The sequence below is a fragment of the Muscardinus avellanarius genome (assembly GCF_963383645.1).
Source record: "Muscardinus avellanarius genome assembly, chromosome: 18".
Lineage (NCBI taxonomy): Eukaryota > Metazoa > Chordata > Mammalia > Rodentia > Gliridae > Muscardinus > Muscardinus avellanarius.
Window position 1 is genome coordinate 7,092,736 of NC_137804.1, and position 25,822 is coordinate 7,118,557.

The following is a 25,822-nucleotide window of genomic DNA, read 5'->3' on the forward strand; positions in this document are numbered from 1 at the left end:
CCACACCCGGCGTAAAAATTAATTTTTTTTTTTTTTTTTTTTTTTTGCGGGTCTGGGGATGGAACCCAGGGGCATTTGACCTCCGAGCTACACACCCTGCCCTATTTTTTATTCTTTATTTTGAAACCGGGTCTCACTGAGTTGCAGAGGGCCTCACTACGTAGCTAAGGCTGTCTGCAAACCATGATCCTCCAGGTCTCTGCCTCCCAAATGCTGGGATTACAAGCGTGCGCCACCACGCCCAGCTTAATTTTTAATTTTAAGACAGGGTCTCATGATGTTGTAGAGGGCCTTGCTCAGTGGCTGAGGCTGGCCATGAAGCCTCCCAGTCCTAGGATAGCAGGTGTGTGCACCGCGTGCAGCCAGGAGACTTCATTATGCAGGATTCGCTGGCACCTCTCAACCTGCCAGAGATCCACTCGCATGTTTTACACAGCCACACTTAGGAAGGCCTCGGAGGCTCATGGGTGTTGGGGTGGGTGTTGGGGTGGGGGTGGTTTTTTGGTGCTAGAGATTGAACCCAGGGGCATTCTACCTCCAGGGTACATCCCAGGCTCTTTTTATTTCTTACTTGGAGACACAGTCTCAGTAAGTTGCTGAGGCTGGGCCCCAAACCTTCCACATCCATTGTGGGTGTGGGCCACCATGCCCAGCAGGGAGATCCATTTAATTGTGAGATTCTCTGTAGCTATTAGTGTTCGGTTTTTACTGACCTGTAGACATGCTTACAATTATGTCAAATGAGAAACAGGACACAGAACATATATAGTACAACTTCAGTTTTGTAATAAAAGCATAAATTACATACACACCCCCCCACACACATACAAAATGTTAAGAGCAGTCAGCTTCTGCACAGTTGGCATTTCCAGTCAGGAGACAGCTTTTATTTCATTAAGTTTTCTTTTTTCCTGTATTTTCTAAAATTTTTTAGAATAAATTTGTAGTACAACAGAAAAAAAAAAATGTTATTTAAAAAAAACACAGGGGCTGGGTATGGTGGGCGGCTGAGACAGGAGGATTGTGAGTGTGAGGCCAGCCTCAGCTACTTAGTAAGGCCTCCACAACTTAGTGAGACCCTGTTCCAAAAATAATGAATTAAAAAAAATAGGTCTGAGGGTGTAGCTCAGAGGACAGATGCCCCTGGGTTCAATCCCCAGTACCACACACACAAAAAGAGTGTACAAGCACCTCCTATGCTTTCAAAGACTATGTCCAACATGTATCCACTTACTCGTTTTCCTCTTCGTTGTCAAAAGAAAGGAGGCTATTGTTTCTTATTTGCTTTTGCGAGTTCTTTCTAACTGAGTCCTGCTGATTCCCTTCGTCTTCATTTGTCTTCTTCTTTTTCGAGCTCGCGGATATACCTGAGTATTTCTCATCTGAGGGACGCTTGGCTGGTTTCCGATACATGATTCTCCCATCGGCTGGAGCTGGTTCTTCATCTGAAGAAAAAACTAAGTTGAAGAACCTTCGTCCTACTCATTCCTTTGCCATCAGAGTCAAATGGCAAAGAAAACCTCACACTCTATTTAAGGGTGTCCCCGAGTACATCCAGACTGGTCCTTCCCTCTGCCTCTAGTTACTCCCCCCCACACAGCCGCCCAACAAAAACTCCATGAACACGTCGGCCACCACATAATTCTATCTGGGCTTTTGGCTGTGGTGTTTAGTAGTGCTGAAGATGAGATGGAGCCCTGAGACACAGCAGGCAAGCGCTCTGCCACCTAGCTGCACCCTGAGCCCAGCTGTAGTTTTAACTATTTTAAAGTGTTTCAACTACAATATTTTCCCCAAACAATGTAATAAGTATTTAGAAGTAATAAAAAAAAATACACTATATTTAGCCAGGCATGGTGGCACATCCCTGTAATCCTATACTGGGGAGGCTGAGATAGGGACTTGAAGGTTAGAGGTCAACCTGGTTCAAGGAAAAAAAAAAAAAAAAAGGCTGGGGTGTACCTTGAGGTAGAATGCCCCTAGGTTCAATCCTCAGGACCAAAAAATAAAAAACCCCAACACTATATAGAATACCGTACTTGAGGGACTAATTATATAGACCTCTGTTGACTGACGTACAAACCTAGCCACCTATTTTATTTTAAACAGTATGCATTTATTTAAAAGTGCTCTTGATCTTCCAAACCCAGTAAGGTAGATGCACTTATGGCCTCCATTTTATGGATGAGGAACGTGGCTCTGAGATGAACTAGCCTGCTCGAGGTTACACGTCAGGCGTCATAGCTGAGCCCTGAACCAAGGGCCAGTCCTTCAAGCGAACCACACTCACACGGGAAATCAAGCAAGTTCACCGCAGGCTCCTACGTTTCAGACACACCTGCTCTGGCAGCCTTTATTTCTGCTTTGATTTTCATGACCTCCTCAGCCGTCAGGTCTCCCTTTTTTAGAACCACCACCTGGGGCTGCTCCTCTTCTTTGTCGCTGTGATCAGCGTCCTCATCTGGGAGCTGCGGCTGGATTCTCTAGAGGAGATCAAATACAACAGGAGGCTGCTGACCGACCCAGGCACAGCCACTGCCTCGTGAGCCAGTGTGAACTGCCGCAGAGAGGTAACTGTCAGCTAACTGGGCAGGAAATGGGTTCTCAAGAGACTCCAAAGAGCCACACGGGCGGCCTGCCAGTCACCAGGGGCGCCTGTCCCTGGGGCCGTGTCCTCCGTGGCAGGGCTCTGCTCTGGATCAGGCCATCCCTGCGCCTCTTCTCGGGGCCGTGCTGAGCCACGCTGCTTCTGTTTGCTCCTCCTCAGAACCTTTCCCCTGTACTGAGTGGGACACGGGTAACCGACGCAGCAAATTAACAGTGCTCTTCCTTCCACTCTGGTCCTCCCTGACCCTGCCTCAAGCTTCAGCACAGTGCATGTGCTATCAGCTGTCTTCCAAGAATGTACAAATATGTAGGTAAACAAAATATTTTGTATATAAACAACACTGTACATATTATCCTGTAACCAATTTTTCTTGGGGGGAATACTGGAGATTGAATCCAGGGGCATTCTACCTCCAAGGTCCACCCCCTGCCCTTTTTATTTTTCCATTTTGAAGCAGGGCCTTGCTAAGTTACTGTGTACTAGCCTTGAACCTGCATTCCTCCTGTCTCAGCCTTCCAAGTCCTGGAATTACTGTCAGGCTCCACAGTACCAGGCTTGCTTTTCTTTTTTATTATGAAAATTTTCAAACTACAGAGGAAAACATAACAGAAACCATGTATTGGTTGTACACAAAGCAAAATGGTTACATTTTGCCAAATGATTCAGAATTTTAAAAAATGCTAGACATCATAAATAAAAGCATGCCTGTAATCCCAGCAGGATCGTAGATTTGAGGGCAGCCTCAGCAAGTAGCGAGACTCTCATCAACCTACCCTGTTTCAAAATAAAAATTTTAAGAAGGGCTGGAGGACTAGCTCAGAGGTAGAATGCCCACAAGTTCAAGCCCAAGTAACACACACACACACACACACACACACACACACACACACACACGCATGCACACACACCTTTATACAATACTTTGAAATACCTACAGACTTGATTCTGTCAAATCACTGTCTTATATGTAGTTATGTGCATGACCATTTCATGATCTGACCACTACCCTATAAGAACTTAGGTTGTTTCCAGTTTTTCCTACTATGAGAAAAACCTTGGTAACATTTGTATTCACTTTCAGAAAGTGTATATAGGATAAATCCTTGGAAGTGGAACTGTGGGTTGAGAGGTACGCACACCAAGATGTGCATCCAACACGTTACTCACACAGCTCACCACTCCACTCTCGCCCAGTCTTCCTCAAACCTGGCACCAAGCCCGGCGCCCCTTGGCCTCAGCTGTGACCTCAGACTCCAGCCAGGTGTGAGTACGTCGAGGTCCACCACCATACCTCTTCCTCTGCCTCCCCTGTCTCTGAACACATCCCACTGCCCCTGGCCAGTTCCCGCTCAAGCAGACTCCAGGACTTAGAGCCTCGCCTCCTCTTCTTTTGTACACTGTGTATAGCTCACAGGTACCAAGTATCACTGTTTTCTGTGTGTCCTCCTTTAGGTAAGTTCCTTTGAGGGAAGGACTGTGTTTCCGCTCCACCTAGAGGCACAGGGCCTGGAAGACAGGAGGGACTCAAGGAGTACTTCCTGTCTACTCATGGACGGCCCACCTGAAGCCCAGGCACCTGGAGCCCCAGGCCTGTGCCACGCTTCACACACGCATTCCCTCCAGTGATGTCCGCGTTGGCTCACTAGTGAGTCACCAGTGCCTGCTCGTCTAGGAATGCTCCAACAGATGATCACAGTATCTGGGCAACTAATTAACACTCACAGCAGGGACGTGGGGAAGTAAAACAAGCTCATTTCTGCTGCCTGTTAGACTGAGAATCATGAATTCTGGCCTCTTTTTGTTTATGTGACTGGTTGGGAAAAAACAGTCTAAAGAACAGTGGTTGCAGCCACTAAGAACTTTTTTGGTGCTGGGTATTGGACTCAGGGCTCTACCTCTAAGCTACACCCCTAGTGCTAATTCTGAATTTTGAAACAGCGTCTCACTAAGTTGCTGAGGCTGGCTGGGAACCTGCGATCCTCCCATCTCAGCCTCCCAAGTACTAGGATTACAAATGTGCACCACCACGCCCAGCTCACTAAAGGTCTTTTTAAAGCCATCTCTGAACTAACTTTCAAGGTGAATAAGATGATTTACTCAACTATTATAATTCCCCATAAAATCTTTTATGTTAATATATCACTTAAGTACTGATTTATTGCCAGAATGATTAAAAGTAAAGTTCCTCAAATAGGAACATGGGGTAGATAGCACTCTAAGATATGTATATGTACACACACACACACACACACACACACACACAATTTTCCACTTGGTAATGGGGGATGAACCCAGGGGAATTCTACTTCCAAGCACCTTTTTAAAATTTGAAATATGGTCTCACTAGGTTGTGGAGGGCCCCACTTAGTTTCTGAGGCAGGCCTGGGTCCTGCACTCCTCCTGTCTCACCCTCCCAAGTCCGGAGATTACAGGTGCTCACCACCGCTCTCGGCTTCAAGCTGTCATCCTCAGGATGCCAACTCTGCACACTTGTCATCACCAGGCCCTCAAGCAAGGTAGTTAGGTCTCATGTTCTTCTTATTGTTGAATCCATGTCCCTTTTCTCAAAACTTAGGCCCTTTGTCACCATCTCCGTCAAGGGAACCAGTCACTGCCCGGTGTTCTATAGCTCCTTGTTGCCTCCCAGCACAGGCTAAGTGGCCTCACCTCCACCAGCCTCTCTACCACTTGTACACAGTCCACAGCTAGCCCTCACTGCACCTTAACCCATGAAGTTTTCTTCATTTCTTTTTTTTTTTTTTTTTTTTGGTGGCGGTACTGGGGTGGAATCCAGAGGCTTTCTACCTCCGGGCTACAATCCCAGAACTATTTTTTATACTTTATTTGGAAACAGGGTCTCACTAAGTTGCTGAGAGCCTCACCAAGTAGCTGAGGCTGGCTTCGAACCTGTGCGATCCTCCTGTCTCAGCCTCCCAAGCGCGGGGATTACAAGTGTGCGCCACCACGCCTGGCAAGTTTTCTTCACTTCTAAGTGCTCACCAACCCTCTCTCAAGATCCAATCTAAACATCCCCTCCTCCATGAAACCTTGCCCCCTACCAAGCAGACATCCCACCAGTGCAACAGCTGTGCATTATTGACACACACAGAAAATGGTATTTTAGTGGTGACAGAGAGGAGACCAGCAAGTCACTGCAGTGCAAAATGAATACTGCAGACGAGATATGGATAGTCACGAGAGGAGAGGAGTTACTGTTTATGAGCTCTGGAGTGCTTCAAAGAAGCCGAGGTCTGTGCAGGCAGAGATGAGGCAGGGTAGGAAGGTGTTCAACGAACGTTGAAAGGCAGGTGTGGTGATACGTGCCTATAACTCCAGCACTTGGGAGGCCAAGGCAGGAGGAGGCCAGTCTCAGCAATTTAGCAAGACTGTTTCAAAATAAGAAGGACTGAAGTGTAGTTCAGGGGTAGAATGCCCCTAGGTTCAATACTCAGTGCCAAAACCAAAACCCATATGTATTTGAGATGCATGTCTGTAACTCCAGTACTTGGAAGGGTGAAAAAAGGGGATCTCGAATTTGAGGACAGCTTCAGCAGGTTAGAGAGACTCTTTCAGTGATCGAATGCCTCTGGGTTCCCAGGCGTGGTGACACACGCTTGCAATCCCAGCATTTGGGAGGCTGAGACCGTAGGATCGCAGTTCGCAGACAGCCTCAGCTACTAAGTGAGGCCCTTTGCAACTCAGTGAGATCCTGTTTCAAAATAAAGAATAAAAAAATAGAGCTGGGGGTGTAGCTCAGAGGTAGAATGCCCCTGGGTATCATCCCCAGACCCGCAAAAAAAAAAAAAAAAAAATGCCTCTGGGTTCAACCCCTTACCACCACCTTCTGCCCCCCCAAAAAGGCAAAACAAAAGCCAAAAAAAGAAAAAAAAATACAGCAGTTTGGAGAGCCATTTCTTTGTTCTTTTAGAGCCTGACACAGCCCCCAGTTTGGCCCGTACTCAACCTGTTGAATAATTTCATGTTATTCGGTCTGTCTCTAATGAGCTCTAAATGACCCGACGAGTGGGTATCAGAGCAAGTACTAGACATATAGTGCTAAATAAATTTGCTTCGGCACACGGTTTGCTGACTATTAAGGAGATAGGGCGGGTCCTGGCGCGAAGCTTTCAGCGTGGACGGCTTGCAGAGATTCCTGTTGACACTTCCCTGAAGCTCTTCTACTCGGACCTAGCGTCTTTAAGACTTTGGCCTATTCGTTCTAACAACAAAGAAAAGCAAACAGACCCAGGATCTCTTTTCCTCCCCAAACCGTCCGGACTCGAGTCGCAGGACCTCGGGTCACTTGGTCGAGTGGCTAGTCTCCTTATCTGGGAGCCGCAGGGCGCTGTCAATCGCCCTGTTCACAGGCGGCGAGGAAGGGCCGGGAAGCGATCTCTCGTTCTGAATTACCCCGGGCCGGGCGCTCGTGGGGCGGGAGGTTTTCCAGACCCCGCAGCGGTCCGGCGGCGGCGGGCCGGGCTCACCTTGGTCTCCACCGTGGGCCCTTCCCGGTAGCCGACCCGCTCCTTGAAGCGGGACAGGAACGCGGGCTCGGCGGGCCGAACGTACGACACCTGGTTGCGCTTGCTCATGGCCGACCGCCGCCGCGACCTGCTCCGCGACGCCCGGAAGGGGCGGCGCGCGGAGGTGACGTCACCGCCCACTGGCGGCGCGCGGAGGTGACGCCACCGCCCAAACCCGGCGGCGCGTGGTGACGTCAACGCCCCGCCCGCCTGAGCGGCAAATTTAAACTCGCGCCGTTTTGGCGGGCGGCGGAGGCGCGTCCGGTCCTGCGCCGGCGTCATGGCGCCGGGCTGCAAAAGTAAGTGGGAGCCGCGGCCCCGGCGCGCGGCCCGCCCGCTGGGGCGTCGGAGGCCGCGGGGGACCCGGGCGGGTCTCGGCCTGGGCCCGCGCCCGCCGCCCGCCGAGGCTCCCGAAGGGAAGGGGGCGCGGGCGCCCTCTGCGCGGGGAGCCGGCCGGCCCCGGCAGCATCTAAGTCGTCCCCTCGTCCCCCGAGGTCGGCTCCAGCACGACACGGGGCACGCCCTGCTTACGGCGGGCCCGGTGCAAACGCGTGACGACGTTTAGAAGCTAGGCCCGGCGGGGGATAGCAACGGATGGCAGGACAGTCGTAACCGCGGTCCGCAATGTGATAGGAATGCGGCGCGCGCGCGTGTGTGTGTGTGTGTGTGTGTGTGTGTGTGTGTGTGTGTGTGTGTGTGTGTGGTGCTGAGGGTGGAACGCAGGCGTGCTTTACCTCTGAGCCACACCCACCCTCGGCCCTTTGTTTTGGTACTGGGGATTGAACTCGAGGCCTTCCACCTCAAGCTCTATTTTTTTTGTTGTTGCCGTTTTGAAAGAGGATCTCCCTAGGTTGCTGAGGCTGTCCTTGAACCTGAATCCCAAGGACTGGGATGACAGGTGTGAACCACCATGCGGGACTTGATTTTTTTTTTATTTCAAAACAGGGTTTCCCGGAGTTGCTGAGGCAGGCCTCAGACCTTCCACCCTCCTGTTGTCCCAATCCTGGATTACTTCCCGTGGTGCGGGCTTTCTCTCTACTGTTCTCTGCTGTGCTTTCCACCTGTGTGAGAGGGTACAAAGGCCGCTTGGAGCGGTGAATGATGTGGGCTACTGAGGGGTTAAGAGTGCAAAGGCTTCTCAGTGCAGTGTGGTCTAGTGACCGAGTAACTGAGGAAGCTGGTGGCTGTTGGGAGGGTAGCATGTGCAGTGTGCATACCCCTGGGCAGGAGGGAGCAGGATGGCATGAGACTTCATCATGCTCTTCAGAACAGCACACAATTTTAATCCTTTTTTTTTTTTTTTTGGTACTGGGGATGGAACCCAGGGACACCACCCCCCCCGACTATATTCCCAGACCTATTTTATATTTTATTTGGAAACAGGGTCTTACTGAGTTGTTGAGAGCCTAAGTAGCTGAGGTTGGCTTTGAACCTTTGCAAGCCTCCTAGAACAGTACACAATTTTGTGTATGTGTGTGGTACTGGGGGTGAACCCCAGAGGCTTTTTACCTCTGGGCTATATACTCCTAGACCTGTTTTCTATTTTATTTGGAAACAGGGTCTCACTAAGTTGCTGAGAGCCTCACTAAGTAGCTGACTGAGGCTGGTTTTGAACCTGCACGATCCTCCTGTCTCAGCCTCCCAAGCACTGGGATTACAAGCATGTGCCACCACGCCCGGCCAACTAGTACACAATTTTAAAACTCAGTAACTGTTGGCTTAGTCATTTGCTCCTTCCTATGCACTCCTCCTCTGCCACTGCCTGATCCTTTTTTATTTTTATTTATTTATTTTGCCTTTAGGAACATTTCCTGAAGCTTTAACCCACCCCATCTCACCAGTGTCGTGGGCTTGTGGGTCAGTGGAGTTCCTCACCTGTCTTGCCAGAAGTCAGTTTTGCCAGAATCACTCTGCCTGCTAGGTTGAGAATGGGGGGTTAGGGTAGGAAGAGAAGCAGGGAGAATGTTATAATGAAGTAAAGGATGCTGCTGGCTTGATTGCACAGTGGTAGCAGTAGATTGGGCAAGAAGTTGTAGGATTGCAGATGCACTTCATTTATTTATTTGTTGTGTGTGGGGGGGGTACTGGGGATGGAACCCAGGGGCTTTCTACCTCTGGGCTATACTCCCAGACCTATTTTTATATTTTATTAGAAACAGGGTTTGCTGGGCGTGGTGGCGCACGGGTAATCCCTGCGCTTGGGAGGCGGAGACAGGAGGATCGCACAGGTTCAGAAGCCAGCCAAGCTGGCTTAAGAGACACTGTTTCCAAATATAAAAAAGTATAAAATAGGTCTGGGAGTGTAGCCCAGAAGTAGAAGGGCTGCCAGGAACCCCAGTACTACAGAAAGAAAGAAAGAAAGAAAGAAAGAAATAAAGGAAGGAAGAAAGAAAGAAACAGGGTCTCACCAAGTTGCTGAGAGCCTCACTAAGTAGCTGAGGCTGGCTTCAAACCTATGGGATCCTCCTGACTCAGCCTCCCAAGCGCGGGGATAACAAGTGTGCCCCACCGCACCCGCCTGCAGATGCACTTTAAAGTTAGAGCCGGCCGGACGTGGTGGCGCACACTTGTCATCCCCGCGCTTGGGAGGCGGAGACAGGAGGATCGCGCATGTTCGAAGCCAGCCGCGCTGGCTTAGGAGACCCTGTTTCCAAATAAAAAATGCAAAAATAGGTCTGGGAGTGTAGCCCGGAGGTAGAAGGGCTTCCAGGAACCCCAGTACCACCAAAAAAAAAGTTAGAGCCAAAGATTTGCTGACAGTTTGTATGTGAAGAGAAGGGGGGGGGCCTGGGGAATCTCTGGGTTTTGGCCTGAGCACCTGGAAAGGTAGTGATGTGTTTACTCAGATGGGGTGGCACATTTGGTGGCGGAGAGGAGTCAGGAGCTCTGTTCTGGACACACATTACACTTGAGACTACCTACCGGCCATCTAATTAGAGATGCCAAGAAGGCAGATGTCAGCGCCCAAGGAGAAGGTTTACATTTGGGAATCAGCAGTGTGTACTTAGCATTTCAAACGAGGAGATGGGATACCTTCACTTCAGTGGTGGGCTGGGTAGAATGGAGGGAGGACCCAGGCCCGAGCCCCGACGGCACCAGGGATGAGTGATGGAGAGGCTGCGGAGGGGTGTCGGCACTGAGCGCGTGTTAGAGAGGGCATTTCCTCAGTGCATTCGGAGTCATCATTAATGGCTTCTTACCCTTTGTTTCTAGCTGAGTTACGCAGCGTGACAAGTTCTCAGTCTAACCAGCCCAGGTAAGAAAAGTCTTGATGGTGAGCTTCAACAAACTAGTGTAGATTTCTGAAAGGATTACGTAGGCACACTAATGAATATTTATTTCAAAATTTAGCTTGATACACAACCAGTGTAAGAATGGGAAAATGCTTTACCTCCCCTACTCTCAGTTTCCACGCTGAAGTATGTAATCAATTGCATAATTTTCATCTGAAATGTCTTATAATAAGAGGGAAATGAGAGATAAGCAGTATTTAAGTTTCCTTATTTCCAGTAAAGGCTTGTGAAAGTACCTATCGTGAAATAAATCAATAAAGGGTCTGGGTTGTTAATTTATAAGATTTTTTTTTTTTTTTTTTTGGTACTGGGGTGGAACCCAGGGGCTTTTCTACCTCTGGGCTGTACTCCCAGACCTATTTTATACTTTATTTGGAAACAAGGTCTTTCTCAGTTGCTGAGAGCCTCACTAAGTAGCTGAGGCTGGCTTCGAACCTGTGCGATCCTCCTGTCTCAGCCTCCCAAGCGCTGGGGTTACAAGCGCGCCCCACCACACCTCGCTATAAGATTCTTTTAAAGAGGTAAATTTAAATAGGGTAACTATTGGGCTTCTTTGGGAGAACTCTCGTTATAGAAACATTAGAAGCACTAAGGGACTCAGATCCTTTTAAGGTTTTCTCCAATAAACTTAGCTGTTACTTTGTGTGTCTTAGTAACGAAGGCGATGCCATCAAAGTGTTCGTGCGGATCCGTCCTCCTCCGGCAGAGGGCCCTCGGGCAGCTGACGGAGAGCCGGGCTTGTGCTTATCTGTGCTGTCCTCCACCGCTCTCCGGCTGCACTCCAACCCTGAGCCCAAGACCTTCACGTTCGATTATGTCGCGGACATGGACACCACACAGGTGATGAGAACTGGAAACGTAACTACTTTTCACTTGAAACCGATGTTTCTGTAAGAATTTTATTCCTGATCTCTTTCTAACGTAGATTTCAGGCCAGGAAGCTCAAATATTCCGTCAGTATTTCAAAGCTAATTTTACTGAATAGTTTTCTTCTTTATTCATCAGGCTTTGTATTAGAATAACACAGAATATTTTTAGTAAACTTAACAGTATCAACACTTTAAAAACTAGATGTGTCATAGGAACCGGTGATGGTGGAGACAGTCGGGTGGGCATTAGGTTCGCTTTTAAGCTGCTGCACCTGGTCATGCTTCTGATCTGCCCATCTTGTGGGTCCAAAGCAACAGGTATGTACTTTAGTCTCATAATTGTGTGGAGATTGATGGGCTTAACGGTGGCTGAAGTCTTATCATAGCTGTTAGACATTTCCTAGACTCCATGTTACAGTGCTTAATTGATGTTGAAACAATGCTCAGTTCTGAGCTTTGTAGAATGTAGCTTAAGACGTGTTCTGAGTTTTCTGAAATGTTAACTGTTCTGGTGCTGATATTTGTAGGAGTCTGTATTCTCAACAGTGGCTAAAAGCATTGTGGAGTCCTGCATGAGCGGTTATAATGGTACCATCTTTGCATAGTAAGTTGTTGACTGTGTATGAAAAGATATACATGTGTATTTTAATTTCTTTTGCTGTTTTAAAAAACTACCACAAACTTAGTGGCTTAAAACAACACAAATTTATTATCTTGTAGTTCCATAGGTCAGTTCCAACTGGACTGAAGTCAAGGGGTTAGCAGGACTGCATTCCTTCTGAAAGCCATGTGGAAGATCTTTTCCACTTTTTTCCAGCTTCTCCCAGCCCACCTACATGGCTGGCAGCCCTTTTCTCTATGTTCAAAGCCAACAATGACTTGAAGATTCTGTAGTCAGATCTCTATGGCAGTAGACACGTGACTCCATGCTTTTGTCAAAACTGTACAGCCGTAAGTCACAAAGGTAGAACTTTAAGTCTATAAACAAAGCACATCAGCCAGGATAGCCAGGATTCTGGGCTGGAATGCATCTTACCTGGTTTTTTTTTTTTTTTTTTTCTGTACTGAGGATTGCACCCAGGGACATTCTACACTGACCTCCACCCCTGGCCCTGTTTTATTTTTATTTTGAAACAGGATCTCACTAAGTTATGAGGGGCCATGACACTGATCCTCTGTCTCAGCCTCCTACATGCTGGGAATACAAGTAGAAATCAACATGCCCAGCTCATATATTCCACTTTGAAAGTTTAGCATTGCTTTTTGTGTTTTTCATGTAGTTAGCAGAACTAAGTATTTTGTTCTGAGCCATTAGGCAGCAAAGTATTTTCTCACTTCACAGGAGAGCAAAGACTTTTTTGTTTGTTTGTTGTTGTTGTTGTTGTTGTTGTTGTTGTTGTTGTTGTTTGAGGTACTGAGGATGGAACCCAGGACATTCTACCCCCAAGCTACACCCCACCCTATTTTTTTATTCTTTATTTTGAAACAGGGTCTCACTATGTAGCAAGGGGCTCACTAAGTAGCTGAGGCTGGCCGAGAACCTGTGATCCTCCTGTCTCAGCCTCCAAAGTACTAGGAATCCAAGTGTGTGCCATCACGCCTGGCACCATAGAGTATTTAAATGGTGACGTTCAAAATGAATTTGAAATAGCCGTAATTGTCAGAGGTTATGTATCTTTAAAATCTTTCTTTTGAGACTCTGTAAAGCATAATGGTAATATTTATTTCATGATGTACTCATTAACAGTTTAGTGAATACTGCTTTGGGAGTTGTGGGTAGAATAAGAAACACTGGATGAGAGTGAGTGACTTATTGGCTATTTGGTAATACTTTCTGGCTTACAAGGGAAGTCTCATTCTAGAGTTCATAGTGGACCCCTTCTTCTCTGTGCCTATTTGGACAGTGGTAGTTATAGAAAACTAAGTAGCCATTTCTTATTTTGAGTTACTAAAGAAATTTATACCTCTGCTTCTAAAAGTAGGAGGTGAACAATTAGATGATACTTTTTTCTAGTTTGGGGGGGACATTTAACCAAATGGTAAGTTCAAAATTTTATACTTTTAGCTGGGAGTGGTGTCAAACACCTGTAATCCCAGTAGTTGGGAGGTAGACACAGGAGGCTCGCAGATCAAAGACAGCCTCAGCAAGTAGCGAGACCTTGCTTCAAAATAAAACATGGAGGGCTGGGCACAGCGCAGTAGCAGAGTACTGGTCTAGGATGTTCAAGGCCCTGGGTTTGATCCCTAGCACTACAGGGAAAAAAAGAAAAGGAAAAAAAAAAATTGATGCCGGACATGGTGGTGCATGCTTGTAATCCCCGTACTTGGGAGGCTGAGACAGGAGGATCACACAGGTTCGAAGCCAGCCGCGGCTACTTAGTGAGGCTCTCAGCAACTTTGTGAGACCCTGTTTCCAAATTATAAAAAATAGGTCTGGAGGTAGAAATCCTCTGGGTTCCACCCCCAGTACCACCAAAAAACAAAAAACACACACACACACATATATATATATGACTGGGTGGTAGCTGAAGTAGAACACCCTTAGGTTCAATTCCCAGTACGGGGCGGGGGGAAGACCCTCAGAATAACTTTCTGAGGGAAATTTATATACTCGTAGACCGTATTAAAATTAGAAGGGTATTAGACCCTCCACACTTTGACCCTGTTTCAAAATAAAGGATAAAAAGAAAAAACAGGGCTGGGGGTGTAGCTCAGAGTAGATTGCCCCTGGGTTCCGTCCCCAGTACCACCAAAAAAAAAAAAAAAATTAGGATAACCTAAATTTTGTGTGTAAAAATAATATAAAGCATTCCTTTTTTTTTTTTTTTTTTTTTTGTAGTGGGCAGACTGGCTCAGGGAAGACTTTTACTATGATGGGTAAGTAAAAGAATAACATCTTGGTGGCTTACTGTACTCTTTCTGTGATGAAAACGTACATTTTTGGAGGGAGCATAATTTCTATCATAATGTAATGATGTATTAGAGTTGTTCCCCAGGCTTCTGCCAGATTATGAGTCCTTGGCTAGCAGAGTCTCTAGGTTGATCATCTTTGTAGCTGTGTTTCTCAGCTCAGGGCTTCGCACAGATTAAGTGCTGAGTAAACGGTTTTCCCATAGGGTTTAGTGACTTCTGATATGTATATATATATCATCTTGAAACAGGGTCTCATAGCCGGGCATGGTGCTGCACGCTTGTAATCCCGCACTTGGGAGGCTGAGACAGGAGGATCGCACAGGTTGGAAGCCAGCCTCAGCTACTTAGTGAGGCTCTCAGCAACTTAGTGAGACCCTGTTTCCAAATAAAATGTAAAAATAGTTCTGGGAGTGTAGCCCGGACGCCTCTGCGTTCCATCCCCAGTACCACAAAGAAAGAAAGAAGGAAAGAAAGAGAGAGAAAGAAAGAGAGAGAAAGAAAGAAAGCCTCACACTAAGTTGCTAAGGGTCTCTTAATTGCTGAGGCTGGCCTTGATCTGCAGTCCTCCTGTCTCAACCTCCCAACTATTGGGATTACAGGCCTGCACCACTGCACCTGGCTTAACAGCTGCTTTTTTTTCTTCTTTTTTTGTGGGTCTGGGGATGGAACCTGGGCGCCTTTGACCTCCGAGCTCCATCCCCTGCCCTATTTTTCATTCTTTATTTTGAAACAGGGTCTCACTGATGCAGAGAGCCTCACTAAGTAGCTGAGGCTTTCTGCGAACCACGACCCTCCAGTCTCAGTATCCTGAATGCTGGGATGACAAGCGTGCCATGCCTGGCCCTAACAGCTACTTTTTAAAATAGATTAGTGATGGCAGTAGGCTTTCCTTCAGTCTCACTGAACCGGCAGTTCTATTGACCTGTCTTTCGTAAGTTTAAGTGTAACTTTGGAGCACCAGTAGGAATTTGGTTTTGCAGTGCACCGTCTCATTTTGTATGAATTGCTTTTCAACCTTGACATAGTTGAGCACTGAGGGACTCTTGGCATAGGGTAAAACTCAACAGGCTCTTTTACTTTTTTTCAGGCCCATCTGAATCTGAGAATTTTTCTCATAACCTGAGAGGAGTAATCCCTCGAAGTTTCGAATACTTATTTTCCTTAATTGATCGTGAAAAAGAAAAGGTAAAACTGTAAGAATAAAAGACTTATCTCTTTAGGGACCGTTTCTGTAGCATGCTAGTAGAGAAGGTTCTCTGGTCGTGGCAAGCGCTGGGAGCCACCAGGAGGAGGCGCAGTGTTCTCTCCTGACCACGAAGCCCGCTCTGGGTGCTGCATCACTGCAGCTGCCATTTGCCTTGATGATCGTTCTTCTCTCTCCTCGAAGAGAGTTAGAGGGAGAGAACACCTTCTGGAAAAACCTGTAAGAATAAAATGAAATGTGTGGTTTTGCATTGTTAGCTATGAGTGATTAGCTCAGGATACGTGGAGGGGCGTGGGCGATGCTGTACGATGAGGATCAGCTGGTATGGTAGAAAAAAAGCTTTCAATTATTTTCCTTTTTTTTTTTTTTTTTTTTTTTTGGTACTGGGGATTGAACCCAGGAGTATTCTACCTCCAGCCTTTATTTTATTATTTTGAAAAAGGGGTCGCTAACCTGCTGAGGGTCTCACTAAGTTGCCGAGGCTGGCCTTGAACTTGCAATCCTGAGTACTGGGTTACAGGTGTGCACCATCACACCTCACTAAAATCTTTCAGTTCTTGAGAGCAGTGATTCTGGGGGTTTTATTTTCTATTTAATTGAGCTTAATAGCATGCATCCTCTTTTACCCAGATTTAGCTTATTAAAAGGAAAGAACTGCTTTTTACACTTTAAAGAAGATTTTGCTGATGGGCGTGGTGGCGCACGCTTGTAATCCCAGCATTTGGGAGGTTGAGACTGGAGGATTGTGGTTTGCGGACAGCCTCAGCTACTTATTGCAGCTCTCCGCAACGCAGTGAGACCCTGTTTCCAAGTAAAGAATAAAAACTTGCTCAGAGGTCAGATACCCCTGGGTTCCATCCCCAGACCCGCCAAAACAAAAAGATTTCACAAGAGAGAAAATCTCAAACAAGGAAAAAAGAGATTCACTGCTTCACTGCGCCCATCGTCTGCCCTACCTAGGCTTACGGGCAGTGCAGGCCCCGACCCGCAGCACCCTGGGCAGGGTGGAGGCCAGCCGCTCCCTCCGGCGCCTGCTGCCACTCTGCCGTGGTCTTGCTCCACGTGTGCTGGGCTCCCAGGTCGGGCCACTCACGTGGCTGTGCCTCCTCTGGCTTGGGGACGTCGGGCTTAGTATCGTATGTTCCATTACTTGTAGACTAAGGGATCTGGCACATGACATTTGGTTTGCCATTTACTCCTTTGCAGAAGCTATCCCTAACATTGTAGTTAGACACAAACTGCATGTCAGTGAAATGATTAAGTTTAGTACTATGCGTTTCTGTGATTAAAAATCCTATAGTCTTTTAAGGAACAAAAAACTTGATGAGGAAGTATAATGTAGAAGCAGACAAAAATGGAGAGGCCCAGCTGGACTGCTCTGTTTCCAGCCTCTCGAGCTGGCTCTGAGACATGCTGGAAACCTCTAGGGCTCCTCGAACCACTTCGTGGGGGGGGGGGGGGGGTTGGGGATGGAGCCCAGGTGCATTCTACCTCTGAGCTACACCCCCAGCCCTATTTTTTATTCTTTATTTTGAAACAAGGTCTCACTGAGTTGCAGAGGGCCTCTAAGTAGTAGCTGAGGCTGTCCTTGAACCGTGATCCTCCAGTCTCAGCCTCCCAAATGCTGGGATGACAAGCCTGTGTCACCACGCCCAGCTCGGACCACATTAAAATGTAATGGAGGGTGGTCTAGATTGATCCCACTGCATCCTCAGTGCCTTACTCTTGTTAAAGGATAAGTGCAGGGCATTTGCACTTGGTGAAAGCCTGGGTGAACAGAGGTGCCTGTGTGTAACGAGCTTCTCTACCCCAGGCCGGGGCTGGAAAGAGCTTCCTCTGTAAGTGTTCCTTTATCGAAATCTACAACGAGCAGATCTACGACCTGCTGGACTCGGCCTCCGCTGGGCTGTACTTGAGGGAGCACATCAAGAAGGGCGTGTTTGTGGTCGGTGCCGTGGAGCAGGCGCTAACTTCAGCCGCTGAGGCCTATCAGGTACCCTACCTTTGTGGTGCTCGGGATTGTACCCAGGGACACTCTGAGTCTGAGCTACGCACCCAGCCTTTGTTTATGTTTTTGTTTTGAAACAGGATTTTGCTGGGCTTTTGAGATTCTAGCTGCAGTGCTGAGGCTGTCCTCAAACCTGCCATCCTCCTGTCTCTGCCTCCCAAGTACTGGGATTACAGTCATGTGCTGCCGTGTCTAACCTTCTGCTTTGAGTATTTATTTGGTGTTTAGGCAATAAACATTGTGTAAAATCACCCTGATCTCAAAAACTTAAGAATTTAGGTGCCAAAAGTAGTTCATAGCCGGGTGTGGTGGCGCACACTTGTAATCCCTGTGCTTGGGAAGCTGAGACAGGAGGACCACGCAGGTTCAAGGCCAGCCTCAGCTGGCTTAAGAGACCCTGTTTACAAATAAAATATAAAGTAGGTCTGGGAGTAGTCCAGAGGTCAAAGGCCCCTGGGTTCCATCCCCAATACCACCAAAAAAAAAAAAAAAGTTCATAAAGACAAAACATTCATGAGAAGAAAGAATATGGAAGTAGTTGGTAGCTGGCCACCTGGTTAGAGTAGAGCTTTGGGCCGCCTGATTCTGCTGCTCTGCTCTGAAGCGTCTGCGGTGACGGCTCGTCAGCGTGCGTGTCTTACGTGCGTCCTCCTGGGCCTCTGGCGGGGCTCCTGGGAGTGATGCCGCTCACTAGCTTGCTGCTCTCTCCTTACGTTCTACTTTTGTTTACTTGCTGGTATCACACGTCAACTTCTGAGCATTTAGGTCAGGACAAACCCAGTAATAGTGGTTTATAGTAATATTCTGCCCAATGTATAGTCCTGACATGCCCACTGATTTTATTTATTTATTGTAGTACTGGGGGTTGCACTCAGGGGCATTTTATCTCCAAGCTCTACCCCTACCCCTTTTGAAACAGAGCCTCGCTGGGCTGTTGAGTGTCCTGCTCAATTGCTGAGACTGATCTTGAATCTGGAATTAAGCCTGGCCTCAGACCCCTAAGTTCTAGGATTACATGTGTGTGCCATAAAGCCTTGCGGCTAACTTTGCCTTTTAATTTCCTGTTCTCTTTCTGTAACATAGAGAAACAAAAATAACTTCAGTGTGTTCTCTGAGGGCCAGTAATCCATCTCATCATGTTATATAGATTTCCTACTGGCTTTGGTGGCTAAAGTGTACTATTTGGAACGTGTGCAACTATTTCTCTTAAAAAGCCAGATAACAAGCCAGGCGTGGTGGCACACGCTTGTAATCCCTGCGCTTGGGAGGCTGAGACAGGAGGATTGCACAGGTTCGAAGCCAGCCTCAGCTACTTAGTGAGGCTCTCAGCAACTTAGTGAGACCCTGTTTCCAAATAAAATAGAAAATAGGTCTGGGAGTATAGCCCAGAGGTAGAAAGCCTCTTCCACCCCCAGTACCACCAAATAAAAAGCCGGATAACCTGAACCCCACTTAAACCCACAGGTTTGAGGACAGCCTCAGCAAGTAGTGAGACTCATCAACCTACCAAGAGCCTGTTTCAAAATAAAATAGAGCTGGGGTGTAGCTCAGGGAAGATGCCTGGGTTCGGTCTCAACACAGACAAGAGCTGGTTCTCACCTGGCGCACCTACTGTGGCTTCTTGCGATGCATGTTCCTTTCACCCAGGTGTTGTCTGGAGGATGGAGGAACAGACGCGTGGCAGCGACATCAATGAACAGAGAATCCTCCAGATCTCATGCAGTCTTCACAATCACCATTGAGTCGATGGAGAAAAGCAACGAGACTGTGAACATACGGACCTCCCTGCTCAACCTGGTAGATTTAGCAGGGTCTGAGCGGCAAAAAGACACCCACACCGAAGGGCTGAGGCTGAAAGTAAGGGTGAAACTATGATCTTTTGCTTGTGTGTCAGTGTCAGTCTAAGTATTGTGAGCTGCAAAGAAGTAAGAAACTGCCCGTCCAGAAGGAAAAGGTCTGTGTGAGGAAGAGGTGCCTGGAATGGATGGAGCGGTCTGTCAGTAGCAAGCATGTTGTAACTCTTGCAGAGGGGATAGTGACACAGGAGGTACTGTGCACCATTCTGAAGTTAGAGTGCACTTGAGCAGGCCACAGAAAGAAGGGGGTGAAGTGGTGACGTGTGCTGCTGGGGAAGTGTGGAAAAGAGACGGGGGCGGGCACAGTAACACATGCCCGCAGGGCGACACCCGGGCTCATAGGTGAGGCAGAGCTAGTGCGGCCTTTGAACTTCTGTGTGGGCCAACCAAGGTGTGCTAGAGAGTCGGGGAGGCCAGATCTCCAAGGACAGGAGCGAGGCCTAGTGTCTACTCGCCTTTCCAAACACTGGGACTACTTAAAAGCTTTGAGTAAGAGTGATTTCATGAAGAAGCTCGCTGCTGCCAGAACCAAGCAGAGAGAGCCTGAGTCCTGCCGCTTGATGTTCCAGGGTGAAGGCCTGGTCCTAGGCTAAGTTCCCGCTGTGGGACCAGTATGCATTGCCAGCATGGACATGGATTATATGTCACTGCCATTCAAATAGGAATGGCTTCTTGAGCTTAGGGAGAGGAGTCAGAAACAGTAAAAGAGAGATCTACCTGTGCGTTAGAAGTGAGGTATAAAGTTATAAGCCTTCTGAGGTCTCCAGCAGTTTCTAACTGCTAAATGTGAAGGCTCTCTTTTTTTTTTTTTTTTTTTTTTTTGGTGGAGGGGCAGGACTGGGACTGGAAATTGAACCCAGAGGCATTCTGCCTCTAAGCTACATCCGGAGCCCTTATTTGTTTGAAGACAGTCTCATTAGGTTGCTGAGGCTGGCCTCAAAACTGATCCTCCTGTCTCAGCCTCTCAAGTACTGGGATTACTACCATGTGCCACCATGCCCAGTTTAAGGCTCATAATTCATAGCTTCATAGCTTGTAGAATGTTTATATAGATGTCGCTCAACTTACACGGGGGTACATCCCACTAAACCCACTGCGAGTTGAAAATATCACAGTTCAGCAGTGCATCTACTATGGCCAACCACTGAACATCGTAGTTCAGCAGTGCTGGAGAGTATTGGAGGTGTTTCCTCCTGACGGGATGCTGACCTGGAGCTGTGGCTTACGCCGCTGCCCAGCACCCTGAGGCTATTTGACTAGTCTGGGAAAAGATCAGAGATCACCCTCATAAGATCACAGTGTACACCAAGGAGGAAAAGTCGGGAGATCATTGAACATATTTTTTTAGCTGAAAAGTTAGTTGTCCATTACTAATACTGTCCTTTGTCTTTTGTTATCCTTTAGATGCATTTTAATTTGAAGCACTAAAAAGTAACCAGTGTACCTGAACTTGTATTCTTTCTCCCCACTGCCTTAGGAAGCAGGTAATATAAACAGATCATTGAGCTGCCTGGGCCAAGTGATCACCGCGCTCGTGGATGTGGGCAATGGCAAACACAGGCACGTTTGCTACAGAGACTCCAAGCTCACCTTCTTGCTGCGGGTAAAAGCGATTGCTGGGTACCTGGGCTGTTTGGTTAGGCTCCCTCAGGTTGTTAGCGGGCAGTCTCAGCTTTGGTGGCAAGAGCACACCTTTTCTTTGGATGGAAAGATCTTGTGATTTCTAATGTGAAAGCATGTGCCGTTCGTTTCATTGAACAGGACTCTCTTGGTGGTAATGCCAAAACAGCCATCATCGCAAACGTCCATCCTGGATCCAGGTGTTTTGGGGAAACCCTGTCAACACTTAATTTCGCTCAGAGAGCCAAACTGATTAAAAACAAGGTAAAATACCTGAGTAAGGTTAAGCAAACGCTTACGTTTAAAGTGCACCCTTCTTAGGATTACCCTAGTATTACCACTGTTGTTTCTCTGTAAAAGCTTAACTTTAAGGTTTTATTACTTTTCTTCTTTTCTTGTCTCTTCTTTCTTCTTCTTTTTCTTCTTCTTTTTTCTTTTCTTTAAAAAGCTGGGGGTGTGGAACCCAGGGGCTCACACATACTAAACATGCTTAGCACTCAGCCACTAAGCCACACCTTCAGCCCTTCTGCTTCATTTTTGTAGCCTTACATGTGTAAAATTCAAGACCTAGGTTAGGCTTTATGTGTGTTACTACTGTTTGACTAGTGTTTGTTTGTTTGTGGTACTGAGGATTGAACCCAGGGGTGTTCTACCTCTGAGCTAGGTCCTCAGCCCGTTTTTTTAAATTTTGAAATAGGGTCTCCCTAAGTTACTGAATCCTGGCTCAGTTGCTGAGGCTGCTTTCAAGCCTGCGATCCTCCTGTTCAGTCTCCCAAATACTGGGCTGATAGACGTGCGCTCCTTTCTCTTTCAAGGGGAAGTTGGTCGACCTTACCACTGGTAGATTACCTGTTCATCTGGTCATGGCCACAGTGAACTGGTCCGTGTCGCCCATTCTGTGGGCAGATGAGCAGAATGTAGACTAGTTCTTCGTTTTATTTCTTTGGGTTTCCTTGGATCATGTTATGGATTGGTAACAGGAGGAGGAAAAGTCACTAGAGCTTTCTGCCCCTGTCTCGGGATGTGCCAAGCGTTTGGAGAGTGTGGGACTGCAGCGGTCACTGGGATTATGCTGTCACGGAGGTGACGGTGGTGTCACAGTGCCTCGGCCAGGCTGGCCTGGGAGTCAGAGGGAGCTGGAACAAATCCAGGAGCTCCTCCAGTTGCTATCAATGGTAGGTCCCCTCCCTAGCCTGTCACGGAAAGTGCTAGGGTCAGGAGAAGCTGTTACATCTTTGTCAGTGGGCAGGCTGGCCCTACAGAAACAAGATCGGGAACCTTGGACTGGCAGGATGCTTTTCCTTGCTGGAGCATTGACCTGGCTGGTGCTCTGCAGCTGACACCTCACTTGTTAGCACTCTCTAGGTCTTTTCTAAAGTTTATTTTTAATTCATAATCTCTTGTTATAAGCAGTTTTAGGTTCATAGCAAAATTGAACAGAAAGTACAGAGATCCTGTATACTCTCCGTCCCCACAGAGGTACAATCTCCTCCACTATTGACATCCCTCCCCTCGAGATGGTATACTTGTGGGTATTTATTTATTTATTTATTTTGCAGAACTGGGAATGGAACCCAGGGGCATTTTACCAACAAGCTACACCCCAGTCCTGTTTTTAAATTTTGAAACAGGGTCCCACTGAGTTGCAAAGGGCCTCACTAAGTAGCTGAGGCTGTCTCTGAACCTTTGATCCTCCTGTTTCAGCCTCCCAAGCACTGGGATTATAGGCCTGCGCCACCACGCCCGGGTTTAAAGGTCATTTTAAGTGAGCCATTCCCTTAAGAAAATTGAGACTTTGGGCTGGGAATGTAGCACAGTGGTAGAGTGCATAGCATGTGTGTGGTAGAGTGCATAGCATGTGTGATGCCCTGGATTCTACCTGCCACACCACACAAAAGAAAGAAAATGAGGATACCGTTTAGTATAAGAACAGAAAAAGAGATGTGAATCGAATTCTTTCTTGTAGGAGGGCTGCTAAAAAATAAAGGGTTGAGACAGGGGTGGGGACATACGCCTCAATCCTAGTACATGGAAGGCAGAAATGTGAAGATCACCAATTCCAGGCCAGCCTCAGCAACATAGAGAGCCCCTCAGCAGCTAAGCGAGACCCTGCTTCAAAATAAAAGCCCAGTGGGTTTGGGGGTCTGACTTGGAGGTGGAATGCCCTGGCTTCCTTCCCTCGTACCAGTGAATAAGTGAATAAATGAGCGGTCGGGTTCTTCTGGAGAGGTCTCTCTGCCTAGGTCACCACGCCCTGTTGGGCAGGTTCCTTCTCCACTGGGAGTCAGGACAGGGAGATGGCACCACGGGGTGCTTGCTGCCCTCCCTTGCCGGGGAGTGTGCTCGGGTGAGGAGATGTTAGGGGGCACACTGGGATCACAGGCCACCAGCCCAGCAGGGCCAGGCTGCAGGTGGAGCAGGGCATACCTGGGAGCCCGGCCGATGCGGGAAAGAGGTGCTGTAGCCCAGCACACTGATTCTGGCTGTTCACAAAATGGGAGCACAGGACCATACAACCCGAAGAGCCAGTCTCAGTGCTTTGTGAATTCCCAACAGGCAGTGGTCAACGAAGATACCCAAGGCAACGTGAGCCAGCTCCAAGCTGAGGTGAAGAGGCTCAAAGAACAGGTGGCTCAGCTTACGTCTGGGCAGATCCCACCGGAAGGCCTTCTGACCAGAGGTAGGATGAGCGTGGGCCTCAGTCCTGGAAAGACCACAGTGGCTATGAGTTCTTGACCCCACTACACACACACACACACGCGCGCGCGCGCACACGCACAGATAGGTGCAGTACCCTTAAGGCTTCCCAGAATTCCTCTATTTACTGCCTTCTACTGTCACTGGTACAAAAACGTTAGCGCTTTGTAACCAGATGCTCATGCCATAGGACTGGGGTCTCAGAGATGGTTGGAAGGGAGAGTCAGAATACTTTGAAAATTCACCCTTGGTGCTAAAGGAGAAACTATTAAATGTCCTTTATGTCCAAGATTCTGCAATAGCATATGTAATTTATATATGTTTAGTAAATAGGATAGGAGAGATCTATCTTCAAAGAATAGCCAGTAGAGAATAAGCCTATTTGAAATCTATAAAACGACTGAAATTAGGTCTCCACAGGCATAGAGCACCCTCTGTGATCCCCCCCCCCGGTTGTTTGTTTGTTTGTTTTTTAGATCCATTTCTGTAATGCTTTATTTGATTTGCATATATTTAGCTAAATAAAGAGAAAATTTCTTCAAAGAAGAGCTGACATGTTGAGTGGGCTAATTTGAAACCCATGATACAGTGATGATAGTCCGGTTCTTTTAGATAAATTGAGAGCAGTCAATTTAAGACTGTCTATTTAAATAAATTTAACTGACAGTATGTCTGTGGGCTTTGTTTTGTTTTCTGGAGCTGGAGGTTGAACCCAAAGGCATTCTTCCTCCAAGATGCACTCCCAGCCCTATTTTGTGCTTTATTTTAAAACAGGGTCTCACTACGTTGTGGAGGGTCTCTCTAAGTAGCTGAGGCTGGGCGCAGACCTGCAGTACTCCTGTCTCAGCTTCCCAAGTACTCGGATTACAACAGTTTGCCACCATGCCTGGCTTATGTCTGTGCTTTAAAATTTGAGAAATAAACCTATCTTTCTTCCTCCCTCCCTTCTTTCCTGGATTAATTGCAGATAAAGAGAAGACTGATTACATGAAGTATTTCCAGGAGGCAATGTTATTCTTTAAGAAATCTGAACAGGAAAAGAAGGTAGGAAACTGAATTCAGATAAAGGGGGTTCAAGATATTTTAAGCTTTCACAATGTGGTTTTTAATCACCTAATAGAGTAAAATAAATAGCATCAGATGAATAAAATAAATAAAGGAAGGTAGTAAAATCGAGTTTTGGCTTGAGGATGAAATTTAAAGTTAGTATTTTTTGATGGGTTGTAAACATTTGGGGAAACTGAATTATCTTTCATCTTTAACCAAACTATAAATTTTTTTAAGTCTCTGGCAGAAAAAATTACTCAACTGGAAGACCTCACCCTCAAAAAGGAAAAATTTATTCAGTCAAACAAAATGATCGTGAAGTTCCGAGAGGACCAGATCATGCGCCTGGAGAAGCTGCACAAGGAGACCCGGGGCCGGTTCCTGCCCGAGGAGCAGGACCGCCTGCTCTCAGAGCTGAGGAATGAGATCCAGACTCTGCGGGATCAAGTACGTGCCATGTGTGGTGTTTCCCTGCGCCAGTGCGTTCACAAAGCAGGAAGGGAAACAGCAGTGTTCTCTCTCTGAGCTCAGCCCAACCCTGTTTTATTTTTTATTTTGAAACATGATTGCACTGAGTGGCTGAGGCTGGCCTAGGTCTGCGATCCTCTGGTCTAAGCCTCCCAAGTGCTGGGTTTATAGATGCTCTCCACCAAGCCTGGCTTGCCTGTGTAGTGTAGTATTTCTGAGTGTAAAAGAAGCTCAAAGCAAACAGATGCTTTTCTCCTAGTCCTTGCTCTTTGATACAGTGTAGATTGTTGTAAATGAGTTCGCTGACAGTATGAGTCTCCAAGTAGAGAAGGGGACATGGTGTAATGGAGTTCCCACACAGCTCAGCCTCAGCTGGACAGTCCTGCTTGTCTGTTCACATTGAGCCTTTCGGAATTTTGTTATTTCCCATTTTCCCTAGGAGATGAGTGGGTAACAGGTACCTATTGAAGAAACCAAAATAATCGTATCAGTTCTTTGTGTCTCTTCCAGTGCCCACCCCCCCACACGCACGCGCACGCATGCTCACTAGGGATCAAACCCAGGCCCATGTGAGGCACGTACTCTACCTGAGCTGCGCCCCCGGCCCTTTTTACATTCTGGGCTTAGGGAGAGCCTTTCTCACTGGATCACTGGAGTGCCCAGGCCGGCTTCTAACCTATGATACTCCTGCCGCGGCCTCTCCGAGTAGCCATGGT

The 25,822-nt window shown here is 47.4% G+C and overlaps 2 protein-coding genes across 2 annotated transcripts in view; one reads left to right on the forward strand and one right to left on the reverse strand.

Annotated features, from left to right (window-relative positions):
• Positions 1–1,230: 1,230 nt before the first annotated feature.
• KIAA1143 lies at positions 1,231–7,200 on the reverse strand (the record flags this gene model as incomplete). The annotated part of the gene is made up of 3 exons (XM_080714865.1): positions 1,231–1,445; positions 2,339–2,483; positions 7,093–7,200. 3 exons carry the CDS (start codon positions 7,198–7,200, stop codon positions 1,231–1,233), a joined length of 468 nt encoding a protein of 155 aa, XP_080570991.1.
• A 211-nt stretch (positions 7,201–7,411) lies between these two features.
• The window catches only part of KIF15 (kinesin family member 15), a gene marked incomplete at both ends in the record, with an annotated part of 48,343 nt that continues 29,932 nt past the window's right edge, over positions 7,412–25,822 (forward strand). Inside the window, 13 exons of the mRNA XM_080715652.1 lie at positions 7,412–7,430; positions 10,345–10,387; positions 11,078–11,264; positions 11,821–11,897; positions 14,133–14,170; positions 15,294–15,391; positions 17,224–17,403; positions 19,066–19,275; positions 20,752–20,877; positions 21,036–21,158; positions 23,451–23,574; positions 24,559–24,635; positions 24,876–25,085. Coding sequence (XP_080571778.1) covers positions 7,412–7,430; positions 10,345–10,387; positions 11,078–11,264; positions 11,821–11,897; positions 14,133–14,170; positions 15,294–15,391; positions 17,224–17,403; positions 19,066–19,275; positions 20,752–20,877; positions 21,036–21,158; positions 23,451–23,574; positions 24,559–24,635; positions 24,876–25,085 — 1,512 coding nt within the window. The remainder of the gene's footprint in view (positions 7,431–10,344; positions 10,388–11,077; positions 11,265–11,820; positions 11,898–14,132; positions 14,171–15,293; positions 15,392–17,223; positions 17,404–19,065; positions 19,276–20,751; positions 20,878–21,035; positions 21,159–23,450; positions 23,575–24,558; positions 24,636–24,875; positions 25,086–25,822) is intronic.